Here is a 15089-nt window from a genome sequence, read left to right as displayed (position 1 = left end):
AAGAAACCCACCAGAAAATTGTAGGCTGTTCATGTCTTTGTGAACTTACAACATCAGCAGGGATCAAATAGTGTTTCCCGTGTAGGGCCCACAGGCATGTTGCTGTGACAAACACTCCTACACCTCCAAACATGTCCCAGTCGGCACTTTGACCAATAGATTGCCAATATGTGGCTTACTGTAATCACTGACGCAGCTCAGGCAGCACAGAGACGAACCAAGTGGAACCTCATCTGCTGGTGGCATCATTACAGGGCTTTGGTGCGGCCGCCACCACACTACAAGCAGAATGTGCTGAAACAACAAGAAGAGGCCTGAGACTGATGAACTATTCGGACGAACACGATGCTTAAAGGCCATACAGCAAAGCTGCTGCAGTATCAAAGTTGTCACTTAAACGCCAATGTTTGAGGCTGTTAGGGTTATAACTGATGTTTAAAAGAATGCTGCTAGCTTTTTCCTCCCCAAGTAGCAAAGTTGCTGTTAGCACGTCAGTGTGTCAGCAGCAGGGCACAGCCCGGGGGTGGAGGCTCTCATGAGGCGCTCTACTTAACATTCTCCAGGGATGCCTGTGTGTGTTTGCAGCCATGTTAGCCTTCTTTAAATGATAGCTGGTGTTAAAAGGTCAGCACAGATGTAATTGAGCACTGGTCACAGTAGCCTTTTTGGTGTTTCATTCCCTTTTGTACCTGTTTTTTTTTTTTTTTTTTTTTTTTTGGAATGTAGCTTGCCAGGAATCTGCCACCACGAACCATCGGGTACCCATGGACGCTTGCTTTTGGCACATCCAAACATGGCATGAGCATCAAGACGCTGTACAGAGCCATGCAGGGACAGGACACCCCAGTGCTCATGGTCATTAAGGACAGCGATGGGCAGGTACACTGTCAATGAAACACAGGGATTCTTAACCTTTTTAACAATCTCAGAAACGCTACGGATCCCTTTCCTTCCTCCAGATATATTCACATAAACATAACTTTACATCCAATGTGTATAATTTATTAAGATTTTAGTGTCTCATGTGACATACACAAAGTTTTAGTAGACTTGAGAGAATGTAAGTCCTGCGTCTTCTTTGTTCCAGGTTTTTGGTGCTCTTGCGTCAGAACCCTTTAAAGTCAGCGATGGCTTTTATGGCACAGGAGAGACCTTCCTCTTCACTTTCAATCCAGAGTTTGAGGTACACACGTTACAAGCTTTTTCACAAATTCTGACACGTCAGTGGCTCAAATGTCTCATCTGACATGATTTGTACACAACGACAAGCCCACTGCACATTCCTCAATTTATCAGTGCCTGGAGTAAGAGTGTTAAAAATAACGGCATTACTAACGCTTTTATGGTTTTCCAGCATTAATGAATTACTTTGAATGACTATCCCAACCGTGCAATGGCGTTACGGTTACCGACAGTGAAATGTGGCGCGTTATTATGAACTGATCTCCATATCAATCATCTGGATGTTGCTTCAATCGCCATTGTTCACGACCACCACAAGAATTGTGGTTGCTCGCTCTTAGGGAAACACTGCCCCCCCGAGCGTTTTGGTAGAGAATTGCAAGTCACAAACTTTGGCCTCAGCCTAACCTCAAGTAACGCAATAATTCTTTTCCCTGGTAACTAATTACATTTATGAATCAGTAATTCAATCACTTTTTTGGTAAAGTAACTAACTAATAGGACAAGCAGCATAATAATGGATGGATGGAAGTATAATGACTTTTTTAAAAGTACTTGCCAACACTGGCTATGCAACACCCGCTGCATCTGGCACACCCACCTAATAACTCACGCTGGGTGTTTTCTAGTTGTCCTGGCATCCAAAGCATCATTAGCAAACTGCTGTGGAACCTCTTGAGTGAAAGAATTCAGCATTTTTTGGAGGGGAAAAAAAGTGCCTCTACGGTGAAGCAAATCATTCAGAGCAGTAAGACTCACTGTGTGTTTTACATTTAAAACTAACGTATCGTTTGGTTAGCTTATTTTTACACTTTAATGAGGGTTGATGTTATTTTGAAAAAGGATGTGCACTAAAGCTGCAACAGTTAAGAGATGAATTGATTATTAATTGATTATCCAATTAATGGACAACTCTTTTGGTACTCTATCCTAATTTCAGCCACATGTTTCACCAATTCCCGGGGAATGTGGTAGACCAGGGGTGTCCAAACTATGGCTCGGGCCATTCGTGGCCCCTCACTTGTTTTTTTTATTGGCCCGCAGCAACAATGGGGGGAAAAAAGACCAAAATGGTGTAATAATAGGTGTTAATACTCATGCGCTTTGTCATAAATTGCGTAGGGTTTGTAGGCTGTTCCATCAAATGTGGGCGGAGACTTTGGTGACCCGCGAAACATAATTGTGGAAATTGTGCTCGAGCCGTCCTGTTGCTTTTCGAACTCAAGGTACTTGCTTTGAGTCCTGAGTCCCACGGTCTCACCGACTTCAGTGAACGTCATATTGTGTTGGGGTGCGGGGGCGCGTTCAAGGCTGCTAGCAGCTTTAATTGGTAATATTTAATTGAATGTATTATTGCTTATATTGTTGTGTTGGCCTGATCATTTCTCTATACTCGTATACATTCTTCCAATGATAAGAAAATGACTTATAACCGTATCAGTCATAGTTGATGACGTGTATTTCCTGCAACTGCGGGCCGCAGCGCACTGTATTTGAGCATGGCTGAAGGCGGAGGAAACGCAAAGACGGGGCGGTACTGCTGTATTATGGAAGTGGTTTGGCTTCCATAGAGCACGCAAGAGATATTGGATCATCGATAAATGTGCTTTACAGTTTGAGACACGTCTGGTTAATTCTACGGGGTTGTGATATCATCCCAGACACATGATGATACATGCTAAGGTCCATATCGTCCAACCCTGCTGTACAGATACCTAACCCAAGCACATGTTTGTATGGCAGGAGGTTAAGTCAAATGATGTATATGTGGAGGGGAGGGGTGTGACACATTGTGTTCATTCGTAGAGCAAAGAAGAATTGTTGCAAGTAAATCCTAATTCGACACGTTAGTAGAGCAAGAGTTGGTTGAAAATGCCCATCTGAATTGTCTGATGTTGATTCAGGTGGCAAATGTGCGTCTGCGCTGTTGTCCTCAGGTTAATGAGTATTGCACAGGGCTTATTAAATAATGTCAACAAGGATATATCATGCAATATCATCTGATATCAGCACTATTGTGTCTACAACAGGTGTACAAATGGACGGGAGACAACATGTTCTTTATCAAGGGAGACATGGACTCCTTAGCTTTCGGGGGAGGCAGGTGAGGTCACGCCGTATTTGGAACACGGCTTTTTTTGCTGCTCCAAAAACACCGCAAAGCTGAATTTTCTTCTCTTTTAGTGGCGAGTTCGGCCTGTGGCTGGATGGAGACCTTTACCACGGCAGAAGTCACTCATGTAAAACATTCGGGAATCCCATGCTGTCGAAAAAGGAGGATTTCTATGTGCAGGACATAGAGATCTGGGCTTTTGAATAACAACACAGCACACCACGGGGCAAAATGGACAAGTCCTGAGTAAGGGCAAAGCAAGGCGCTCCTTAGAACAATGGCAACGTCCCAACCCTAACTGCACACGACCGGGCCTCCCCAAGCCGGAAGCCAGCTATCGGATGCTTGTTGTGCGTTACTACTGCAGTTATTCCGGAGCTTTTTATTCTTTGTGGAAACAATACCTTTATGTATATCTTGTTACAGCCTTGTGCAGCACCTTGCAGCATAGGGAAGAGTGTGTCATGCAGAGAAGAACGCCTAAAGGGAGGTAAAAGTCGTTGTGAGGCCTTGAAAAGGGGACTTTGTGTGCGTGCGTGCGTGCGTGCGTGTGTGCGTGACAGAAAGCTGCCCTACCAGTCTAGCTCATTTGTGTGAACTTGAAGCTCAAGGAGTCCCCAGCAGCCCCCTCACTGTTGTCCATTCAGTAGTATGCTACTCATTGTGGAGTCAGGGTCTTTAGTGAGGAAGATGAACACATTCCTATACGCGTGGTGGTGTGGGCGTGTCCAAATCAAGTGATCGGCGGTCGTAGGCCAGATTCAATGGCACCGCTGAAGCTCAAGATGAGAGAACGCTTGCTGAGGTTTGTATTTTGTTAACATTTTGTTTGTCCCCCACCACCCCAGTCCAGTCCAGAGGCTAAACTAATCAGAGTATTGTGTGTTGTAGTCCTCTTGTCGTTCACTGTCCTAGCACACCATCTGAAAGCACATAGCTATAACCACATCGCCCATTGTCGTAATGTTCTGTTCAGTGGGTGTACGTGTGAGTCCAGCTAACACCGGCTCCTCTCGCAGATGCTGGCTGTACTGTTAGTAGACAGTAACGTGTTGCAATAGATTTTGTGGAATATGCAAATAACTGTCCTGTGACCTCAAATACCCCGCAGGGCCCCGGCGGCGTTTTGGCCGCCACTTTGCGGCTTGCTCAAGAGAGGAACATGTAAAGCTTTTACGTCTTGATACACAGTTGCTTTTCTGGGTATCGTTTGAAAAGCCTGAGACGTGGTGAACCGTTTCACATGCATATATGACAATTATATATCAGTATATATGATTATATATGGGTGTATATAATCATATATATTTTGCTGTTAAGTGTGACAGTGATCTATTTGTGCTGATATTTCAGCGATTACAATATAATGTATATTTACCCTGTAAATGATGCTATATAAATACATATTATGAAGTGTGGATTGGTGGGTTTGCTTCTAGCACTTTAATCTGGTGTAAAAGCGTCAGGGCCAGGTTCTTAGATTCTCTTAGCAGTAGCTGTACAGTACTTTTTGGTTTAGATCGATAAGATGTTAACTGTTATTAGGAAGCTTGCTGCTACCAATATCAATAAGGTTATGCCATAACGCTCTTGTGTGTCTAAAAACAAGGATCACTCTGAGGTGGGAAGGGGGTGGAATGTGGTTCAGAGCGAACACGGGGGTTCGGTTTGTGTGCCAGGTGAGTCTCACACAGGTAGGTATGCTGGCAAACTGACCTAGGACGGTGCGTAACCCTCAACCAAGGACACTTCTCTCCCCCCTTTCTGGTCTTCCATGCCAGTATTTGTGTCCTTGTGGGGAGTCACAAAGATGAATATGGATAGTCCTTCCAATTATTTCACCAGAATACCATGTATCAGTGATGTATAAATAATAAAGATCAATTAATGGTTGTAACTAGGAACGTGTCTGAATGTCTTGTTTCCTTTTTGGCCTGTATAACCTGATTTTTGTAGTCACTTCTACAAAGTTGATATATGATGAAATATATCCTGCCTCATCTGGGATAGGCTCCAGCTTCCCTGTGACCCTTAACAGGATAGACTATGTAGAAAATGCATGGCTGTACAGCAGGGTTGTCCAAAGTGCAGACCGGGGACCATTTGTAGCCTGTGACTCATTTATTATTGTCCCGAAAATAAATCAAACAGCAAAACCCAGCAAAAATGGACAAAATAAAGCAAAAAGGCGCAATGAAAAAAAAAAGCTGAAATGTTCATACTAATAATATAAAACTTTGGCTTTAAATATATGTGAATAGGTTTTTTGTCTTTTTGTAAATAAAAAAATATATAAAAAATATCCTAGGGGACCCCCACCCGCATCTGATTTTTCTGTATGCCAAAACATACAGTACATTGTTTACCATACTCAGTTGGGAATAAGGGCCCTCTAGTGGTAGCGTTGGCCCATTATAGAGACAACATACACAGTAATGTACTGTAGTGAAAGACTGTATTTTACTTAGGTGGAAGTCGAGCAGCACGGCAAATCTTGACTTGACATTTGCCAACTCACCCTTTCTAAATGTGTCACTGCCAGGACATCTATCTCGTGTACATCTGTCAGGTCACCCTACACATTTTCAGTTTGATTTGCTAAACATTCCAAAACTTAGATTATCGTCCTTTGTTGATGCGTGCTTGTCTTCGTAGTCATGTGATGCAAAACGTGGCATGCGCCAACCTAAAAAGACTAAACTATTAGTTATAAGGTGTACACACTTAATATGCCCCCACTTTATTGTGCATTTACATTTTTTAAGATATTTATACTATGGTTGCCCAAAATGTTTTTTTTTTTTTATGTACAGGGTCACATATTTTGGGGTAAAAATAAAAACGTGGTGTTTGACCTGGAGGTTATCATGTTCTATAGTTAATGTTTGCTTTCAAGTATGGATCAGGATCATTCTTTAGTGTTTCCAATATTTGTACAGAAGTACCTAAAAGCAGATAGAGGTACACTTCAGAGTAATCATAGGCGTTGTAGTATTCATGGTTATTCAAACTAGCACAATTAAAAAAATACAGTGGTTGTACTGTAATTTTAAAAAGTTGAAGCATGGTAATGAGACGTTCCTGAATGTTTTGTGTTGTCCACCTCAACAGTAGATGTCCAGTGAAGCATGGGTGAGAACTCACAAGGCACAAACATTTGCCCAGAATAACATGTCGTCACTATGGCACACTCAGCATGTAGAAAATCCTCATGCTCGAAAGATTTGCTAATGCTGAAGGCTGGATGATTTTTGAGCCCAAGTCTTGTCGCTGTTTGTCGTCGGGAGGGCTCTTCAATACAGCAGGTACTCGAGCTCAGAGTAGATGAGGGGAAACATGACTGTGCACGCTCGGTAGAGGATAGCTCCACTTCTAAAAACAGCTCGGTGTTTGGTGCGCCAGGATTCGGACTTGAAGTTGAAGTAGATAGCGAACAGGGCCACAGCAAAGAAGTGTCCAATGAGGGTCATTGGTTTGGGAGATAAACTGGTAAAAATGATGAAATAGTTTTGTATTATTTTCCAGGAGGAAAGTGTTATTGTGAATAACGATAGTGTTACACTATTGTACGTACACTGAAAGAAGTCCAATGGGCCCGCTGATGCACTCCCCTCCAAGTTTGAAGTACTGAAAGCAGGCTTTTCTCAGTTCATGCAGAGAGTCTAGTAGCCCAAACAGACAGACAAGATGATGCCTGTGCATGCTAATAACAATGCATGCAAACTCACCATCTGTGGCTGCAAAGAGTTCATACAGGGCCTGGGCCAACACGTTCACCACAAAGGAATGTGATGACTTTCGCTCCCAGTGGAATTTCTTCTTGGCCTGTCAGGTGACAGAAAAGGCGGAATGGAATTTTGCTTTGCAGACTCTAAAACACATGAGTCAGACTCCTGCCATGGAGGGCCAAAACTGCTGCTTTTCTCTCCATCCAGTTTCTGCAGCAGGTGATTTAATTGATGAGCTCCTTCCCTCGAACTGAAGGAGATGTTGATCATTAAAATTCACTTGCTTTAGTGAAAGAAGCCCTGCAGTGTCTCGGCCCTCCTTGGCATGAGTTTGAAACCCCTGCACTAAAATGAATAAATACATTTGGAGGGTCAACTGTCTATAGTAGTTGTTTACTTGCACAGGTACATTAAAGTCCTACATGGGAAAGAACTCAACTTACACCACAGACCGTCAAGTCTCAAGTACGCAAGTGTGAACTGAAACACTCCCTGTCACTACAATCCCAAGGCCATAACACCAGCATCACTGACACACTCTGCTCAGCAAGAATGTTGATAAGCAATTAGCAGTTGACCTGCAGCAGAGCTCCGTCGTCATACAGGTCTGGAATGTTCCGCAGCAGGCTCCTCCAGATGATGGCGTCATTCAGAGCGACACTCATCCCTCCTCCAGTCAGAGGATGCCTCATGTTGTAAGCATCACCCAGGAGCAGAACGCCTGCAGACCACACACTGATTTTTGGCTACAACACAACATGCATCATCCATTTTGTATTTAAGATAGAGCAATGATTTCATGGTGAATATCATGTGCATGAATACATGTCTCACTGTTGCTTTCATACTTTTTTGGAGTCATTTGTGGCAGCTTTTTTAAACCATCAAGGAGCAAGGAAAAATACCATTTAAATGACCACTGATGGGGAAAAAAACATCTGAAAATAAAAGGTTTGTATGTAGCCCCGTCCTTTTTTTAAATTATATATAGTGTCCCTAAAGTCTGGACATAAAAATATCCACATAATATCCATACATAAAAATGTAATGACTAAATGTAAAAATATATAATATTAATAAAAAAATATATAAATTAAAAAGAATTTAATATTTATATGAAACATGTTTGTAGTTTTCCTACATGTCCAGCCTTTAGGGACATCATGTACAACACTGAATGTTTTCCAGTCATTTTCCATTTTGAGCATGCAGCTTGTGAGTACCTGACTTGTTGACAGGAGAAGGAGGGAGGAAGCTGGCAGGCATGGACCTGACACGATCGTTCTGTAGGGCCTCCATGAAAGGCTCCTTTAAATGCTCTGAAAAGAGAAGAGAGAGATGAAGAGAACACGGGGGCTCCATCACTTTGCCACCTTGCCAGGAAGATACAGAATGTGTAAAAGTACAACATCAATACATCAGTGTGACTGACGTCAGCATTTCAGCTGGAGCTCTGAAGCATCCTGAATGTCAACATCTTCAAAGCACAAGTAGACATACGTATACATGTTCACATTCTCACGCTTACAACTAAGTTGGAAGAAATCAGCAGGGGATTAAATATGTATTTCCCCCGCTGTATGACTTACGGTAAGCAAAGAAATACGCTATCGTATTTGCATTACTGTATGACTTTTGCAGAGGTTTCACTGGTGTACCTAATGAAGTGTTTCCAGTGACTGCCTTTACCTGGAAGCTGAGGGTATATTTTTTCTGCCAAGTACTGCGGGAGGTTCCGCGGCATCTCCCCCCTGATGTCCACAAGCACCCTGGTGTGTGTGGAGGAGATCTGATAGACCAACACGGGGCTGGGGTTGGCCAGCACCAGCTCTGCGTTGTTTGCTTTGAACTGGGGGCAGTCCTAAGAAGAGCAAGTACTTTATTCTAAAGCTGCTCTGTCCTAAATGTCATTGTGAGTAAGTGGAGAAAAAAAACTCCAAAATAAGAGAAAGGCACCTTCATGAGGCATCCAACAAAGTGAGAGGAAATGTGCGCTTTCCCAGACACCAAACTCTTCCTGAACCTGGAGAAGCAGCCATCAGCCACCACTGTCAGAGCTGCATGCACTTCCTGAAAGACATCATCACCTTCACTCTAATCTTCATTGAAGTATAATTTACATTCAACTTACATCGTATTTTCTCTTCGTACCTTGATGTGGCCTGTGTCTTTATCCTTGTACTGAACTCCTGTAACACAGCCATCCTCTTCCTCCAAACCGGTCACCGTGCCTTCTATGAATGTGACACTAGAGGGCGCAAACGGACAAATGATAGTTCAGTCCTGGCGTTTTCCTCGAGATGTGCAAGCAAACAAGGAAACCTGTTCTAAATGTCATTCCTTTTAAAAGGACGCTTTCATGTGAGAACAATCTTTTGACTAAACAATGCTATAGTCATGTGTTTTGTCATTTAATATGCATGTTTCACACTACAACATGTAGTGTAAATATACGTGATTTACACTGCAACCTATTTAACGATGACATTTACTATTTATTATGCTAATGGTAATGGTTTCATTTTATTTGAACATGCATACAAGTTACAATGGAATACATCACATGGTTCACATCACATGGTTTTGTACACAGTGGTTCAAAACTTGTATTTTCTTCTTTGTATTTTACAAACATCAACTGCTTGTATTTTTTCTTGAAATCGCTTGTCTTGGTGCATTGTTTGAGTTCCTTAATCTGTTCCATAATGTGGTTCCACATAATGAAATGCTGTGGGTTTTTAGCGTTGTTCTCGCATGAAAGTGTTTTACATTTAGTTTTTCCCTGAGATCGTATTTCTCCTCTCTTGTTGAAAAGTATTGCATGACATTTTTGGCTAGCAGATTATTGTTTGCTTTATGCATTATTTTATCGGTTTGAAAATTTACTAGACCAGCGAATTTGAATACTTGTGATTTTAGAAATAGAGGATTTGTATGTTCTCTCTACACGGCGTTATGGATGATCCTAACTGATCTTTTATGCAGTTCATTTAGCGAATTAAGATTACTTTTCTAGTTATTACCCCATCTTTTTAGTATAGTTATTTCCTCTGTGAGTTTTCATTAGCTTTTATGTGCTTTCCCCAGAACAAAAAGCAGTAGTATCATCTGCAAATAATACCAGTTTCATCACTTTACATATATCCTTAATATATAAGTTGAACAGTTTTGGTCCCAGTATTGACCCCTGGGGTGCTCCGCACATAATATTTAAACTAAGATTATGATATTCATGTAAAGGTGTCGAACATGTACGTATTGTTATATAGCGTTATCTACTTAGTAGGGATGTCCCAATCCACATTTCTGGGCTTCAGATCCGATCCAATAGCAATCCTTTTTTTTTTTTTTAATATATAATGAGCTTTTGTTACAAACACGAATTTGTGGAATTGAACATGGCTCTGAAAATAGGTCTTCAAAGCATTCAAAATAATGCATCGAAAGTATTTGCTGAATTTACTTTTTTATTACACAGTAAGACCAACTATATTGTTTGGCTTTTGTAACAAACCTCTGTGAATCAGGTACCTAATCCAATAAAAAATCCACTAAGAGTCCATCCAAACAAAGATAAAATTGGAAAAAATGGGCGTGCTAAATGATTTGACATGGTTATAGAACAATTTGTGGTGTGATTCAGAACATATAACTTTTTAACTCTCTATAAACTCTCTTCAACGCAATAGTAATTTACAGTATTTACAGCCCCTAGTATAAACAACCAGCGGTTAGAGCAGCACTTCCTGCGCGAGTTCCCCGCACAACCACACAGCAGTCTGGGCACAGTGAGGGGGAACTACCGCTGTAGCTACGGAGCCAAACGTCCAACGTGAAACTAACTTCACCACAGTAAACAGCCGACATGTCTACATGGTGGTGTTGTGTTTTCTTCTTCTTGCGGGTGGCGGGAATCGAGTGGCAACCAGCTTTGAGGCACATTACCGCACCTACCATGTTGAAGTGTGGCCCAGCGTTACAAACATTATACAGCAACCGGATCGGCCCGATCTCATGGCGGAAGCCGGTATTATCCGAACTTCAAAATACAGCGGGTCGGCAGCCGATCCTGATCCTGAAGATCGGATCAGGACATCCCTACTACTTACAGTGCATGTAGATAAATAATAGATATAAAATAGTTGCATAGCCAGGTGAAACCACCAGCAAATAGCGAGACGCACGTAAAAATGTCTATTTTAACACACGGTTCACTTGAAGACATATTGCTACTGCTTAAAGCCAAACAAACTTTTGCATCTCACGATGGTGCACTCAAGGACCACCAAACAAAGTGCGAAATCTGATCACTTCACAAAAAACATTATCAATGAAGCATAAAGATGTAAAAATAAAAAAGTGGGTTTTTTCAACAGTTGTACATGTACAGTATGCTGTACATTTTACCTGTATTATCACATATTTATACATTATGACTGACTTATGCTGAATGACATGTGTTTTCTGTAGAAAAAATCGACTATTTTCAGATTTAAAAAAACAACATTTTGCCATCAGGTGTAAACCAGTATGTTTGTTCATGTCACGAGGCAACTGACACATGAGCTTACTTGGGCTCAGCCAGGGCTGCCCTCCGCAAGCCCATAATGAATCTTCCATGATGGAAAGCACGTCCACACTGGATTTTCTCCTCCTGCTGAGGGTAGGGGATCTCCACCTCTGTGTTGGTCTCCACGTTATGGATCACATAGCCGTTGACCAGATGGGCATCAAGATTCTCTACCGTGCCTGTGAAGGAATGTGGCAACAACGTTACACTCATTACTATTAAGAACCAATAGGTCACTGCTTGTTTTTTAAGCTGTTAGTGAAAAGCATCTAACATAACATCAACATATTACATAATAACAGCACATATAACGCATAGTCAAACCTCGTTTTTTGCACACCACAGTTTGCGTACGATTCGACTTTCGGGAGAAATTTTAGCCAAAATTTTGACTAGCTTTTCGTACAGTATTGAACAAACCAGTCTGTTTTCCCTGTATTTTATCGTTACGCAAAATCAAGTGCCCAAACAAAGCAGCCGACGCAATGCTGACTCACTGCTGACTGAGTGCGACTGCTAAAAAACCCCCACCATGGGTCCAAAGAAAGTTGTGAATGCCCGCACTTTGATAAAGAAGGTGAGAAACACTATTGAATATTATTTATCATTGTTTTCTGCATGTTAAAACTACAATATACAAAATTAATTTTGTTAATATTTTGGGTGTCTGGAATGTATTAATTGAATTCACATTATTTCCTATGGGAAAAATTGCCTTAGTTTTTATACATTTCGATTTTTCGTCTGACCTTTTGGAACAAATTAATAATGGAAATGGAGGTACAATTGTATACATGTCACGTGTCATGAGAACAATCATGTCAATTTCCTGCCTTTTGTGCGGACAGCGCGGGTTTGATTCCTGAGCAAGGCACCAAGACCAAGCCATTGGAGATGTCCAGTGGAGGAGTCATGGGAGGGTTACATCCGGTGTAAAAACTAAGCCAAATCAAATCATACGATTGACCTAAGGGGTGGAAGAAGTACTTGCCAAAGGAATAAATTTAAATAAATACAGGTTGGGGGCAGAAGAGTTGCTAGTGGCTAACCAAGCTAAGGGCAAACAAACATATTCCATCTCTCTTCTTGGCCAAACCTGTCAACATTTGCTGTTGAAATTTTCCAGAAAAATAATGGAAATTCTGCACCATTCAATCACATTTTCTACTGCCTAATAGTTTGGCATTTGATTTAGGTTTAAGTTACCAAGTAAGAAGCATGAAGCTCTATCAGTATACAACATCAGTATACAACATGTGCACGTATCTCTCTCACCTTCCAGGCCCAGCTCTTTGAGCGCTCTATAGCCCCCAGGTTGCAGTAACTCCCCAACTATCCTGTCAGGCTCCTTCAAGTCCCTCTCCACCACGGTCACCCTCCTTCCATCCCGCGCCAGCACAGCAGCCATTGCTGAGCCCAGGACACCGGCCCCAACTATCACCACATCCGGATCCCAATCTGTCCCAATCCCCGAGGAGGAGCCACCTGTATCCACTTGTTTACTTCTTTTGAGCCTCTGGCAGTAAAAGGACATGAATGAGTTGTTACACACAAGAGAAAATGCCATTTGCGTAAAATAAAATAAATCAAATAAACAACACTGGTAAAGTATACCTAGGGCGTGTATTTCTCACTGACCTTTATATTTGACAGTCGTCCCTCGCCACTTCACAGTTCAAATTTTGCGGCTTTACAATGACGTTTTTTCAAAAATATATAAATTAATAAATGCTTTCTTGCATATGGCCTATTATTAGTCCAAAAACATGCATATTGAAGCAAATTTGACATATTTTTGGTCTAAATTAAGCATTTTGAAGCATGAAAATGGCTAAATGAACTAAAATACAAATAAAATACGCTCGAGCAAGACCCTCAGGCAGACGGCAAACCCAGTCCAATAAATCCAACCACTTTTCGGGCTATCCGCCTTCGACCTCCGACTGCCACGCACACACGGTGTCCCGCGTCTTGGCTATGTTAGCCGCTGACTGACCCATGATCACATCGCGAGCCTCAAACTCACCACACCTTGCCAAGTGCCCACCCCCCAAATGTCGCACCAAACTAAAGCTTTTTAACGCGCCACCCGACGAGATGTTTTTCGTTGCGTGTTTTGCACGGCGCAAAACTTCCATAATTCTCACAACTACAGGAAATCCCACACGGCAGTCATGTTTGTTTTGGAGATGGTCGGTATAGGCTGGATGGTGCAATGGGGGCGGAAGTGATCGGTGGAGCTGATCTGCGTTAAAAAGCAAGTACGGGCACATGCCAATACCGTGCTTTTTCATGGAAATCGGCCGATACTGATCAGTGGCCAATCGATCGGAGCACCCCTAATATGTAGTTTTCTACACTGGTCACTAGGTGTCAGCAATGTTACTGTAATGTTCGGTGAGACATTCAAACACCAGACTTGATCGCAGGAACAACAGACTTTTATTGCAGGGTTGAATTATCTCACAACAGGCACAACAATCCCAAATAAAAATCCCTATAAAAACACGGGCTACTGTTGCAGCAGGAACCCACGCCAAGCTTAAACTCAACTGTGAACCCCCAATATCACTTCCTGTCCACCCGACACTCAGCTTTCCTCGGGAACAAATTTATAGCAACACACACAAGCACAAGTCTTATAACGTTTGTACCTATACAACATGTGTACATGGAACAGGAAACTATAAACAAAAATGTATATGTACCTTTAACAAACACAAACACACAAAAGTCTAACTGGGGTGTCCAGACTTTTTCCACTGAGGGCAGCATGCAGAACAATTGAAGGGTGTGGTAGCCATTTTGATATATTTTGTAATTTAATAATACTAAAACCAATCCCATGTAGTCCGTTATGTTAAGCTATCTGAACTAAACATCCACCATATAGGTGACAACGCAAATGCGTCACATCTAATAATATATCTCATTAATAATTAATTTATTTTATTTTTACAATATGCCAAGGGGTAATTAAAAACAGGCTGAGGACATAAAATGGCCGCCGCGCCACACTTTGGACACCCCTTTGTCTATGTAACCTATTTTAATGTATTCTATTTATTTTCAAAATCTTACCTTTCCACACATGTTGTCAGCATTCCCGCTCCTAGCTGGTTGACTTTGAGGGACGAGGTGGTTGACGACTGGTAAGGCAGACAAGAGGCTAAGAGGTAATGTAAACACCTTCTGGCCATGAAAGTTTATGAAATAGGTCAGCAGCAGTCCCGCTGAAAGAAGTAAGGCTATGGCTGTCACCAGCTCTGTCTGAGATAAAGACCAATCAAATCCTGACTTTTTGTATAAATATGTGAAGCTAGCTAGTCCCAAAAAAGTCCACATATTTCTACATAAAAAGATAAACTGTCGACTTGGTAAAAACAATATGAATAATTTATGAATTAAATAAGAAACTAGTTCATCTTCACCAAATGTTCATTGAAGGAGCTACAAGAAAAAAAATCATACTTTTGTAACTCGGTTGCAAAGTCGG

At 41.7% G+C, this 15089-nt stretch overlaps 2 protein-coding genes across 12 annotated transcripts in view; one reads left to right on the top strand and one right to left on the bottom strand.

Annotated features, from left to right (window-relative positions):
• oxr1a (oxidation resistance 1a) overlaps positions 1-5199 on the top strand; it is a 152374-nt gene extending 147175 nt beyond the window's left edge. For all 11 annotated transcript variants that reach the window (XM_054781623.1, XM_054781628.1, XM_054781632.1 and 8 more), the window contains 4 exons: positions 727-879; positions 1088-1183; positions 3213-3286; positions 3367-5199. In XM_054781623.1, coding sequence (XP_054637598.1) covers positions 727-879; positions 1088-1183; positions 3213-3286; positions 3367-3502 — 459 coding nt within the window. In that variant the 3' untranslated portion in view covers positions 3503-5199. The remainder of the gene's footprint in view (positions 1-726; positions 880-1087; positions 1184-3212; positions 3287-3366) is intronic.
• Positions 5200-5411: 212 nt separating this feature from the next.
• Positions 5412-15058, bottom strand: sqlea (squalene epoxidase a). The gene is made up of 11 exons (XM_054781633.1): positions 14675-15058; positions 12869-13109; positions 11595-11772; positions 9175-9271; positions 8980-9093; positions 8713-8884; positions 8247-8342; positions 7602-7744; positions 7024-7120; positions 6870-6957; positions 5412-6781 (listed from the first exon to the last, which is right to left on the bottom strand). Exons 1-11 carry the CDS (start codon positions 14936-14938, stop codon positions 6589-6591), a joined length of 1683 nt encoding a protein of 560 aa, XP_054637608.1. The 5' UTR covers positions 14939-15058; the 3' UTR covers positions 5412-6588.
• Positions 15059-15089: the final 31 nt, after the last annotated feature.

This window comes from Dunckerocampus dactyliophorus, chromosome 7 (assembly GCF_027744805.1).
Source record: "Dunckerocampus dactyliophorus isolate RoL2022-P2 chromosome 7, RoL_Ddac_1.1, whole genome shotgun sequence".
Taxonomy (NCBI): Eukaryota; Metazoa; Chordata; class Actinopteri; order Syngnathiformes; family Syngnathidae; genus Dunckerocampus; species Dunckerocampus dactyliophorus.
This window is presented reverse-complemented; position numbering and strand designations above follow the sequence as displayed.

Bases quoted from the DNA above. Each gene is read 5' to 3' on its own strand.
- sqlea (XM_054781633.1), bottom strand. From the start codon at position 14,938: ATGTGGACTTTTTTGGGACTAGCTAGCTTCACATATTTATACAAAAAG. The intron at 8,885-8,979 runs GTGCCTTTCTCT...TGCTCTTCTTAG, and splicing joins TTGTTGGATGCCTCATGAAG to GACTGCCCCCAGTTCAAAGC. The intron at 8,343-8,712 runs GTAAAGGCAGTC...TTCTCTTTTCAG, and splicing joins AATATACCCTCAGCTTCCAG to AGCATTTAAAGGAGCCTTTC.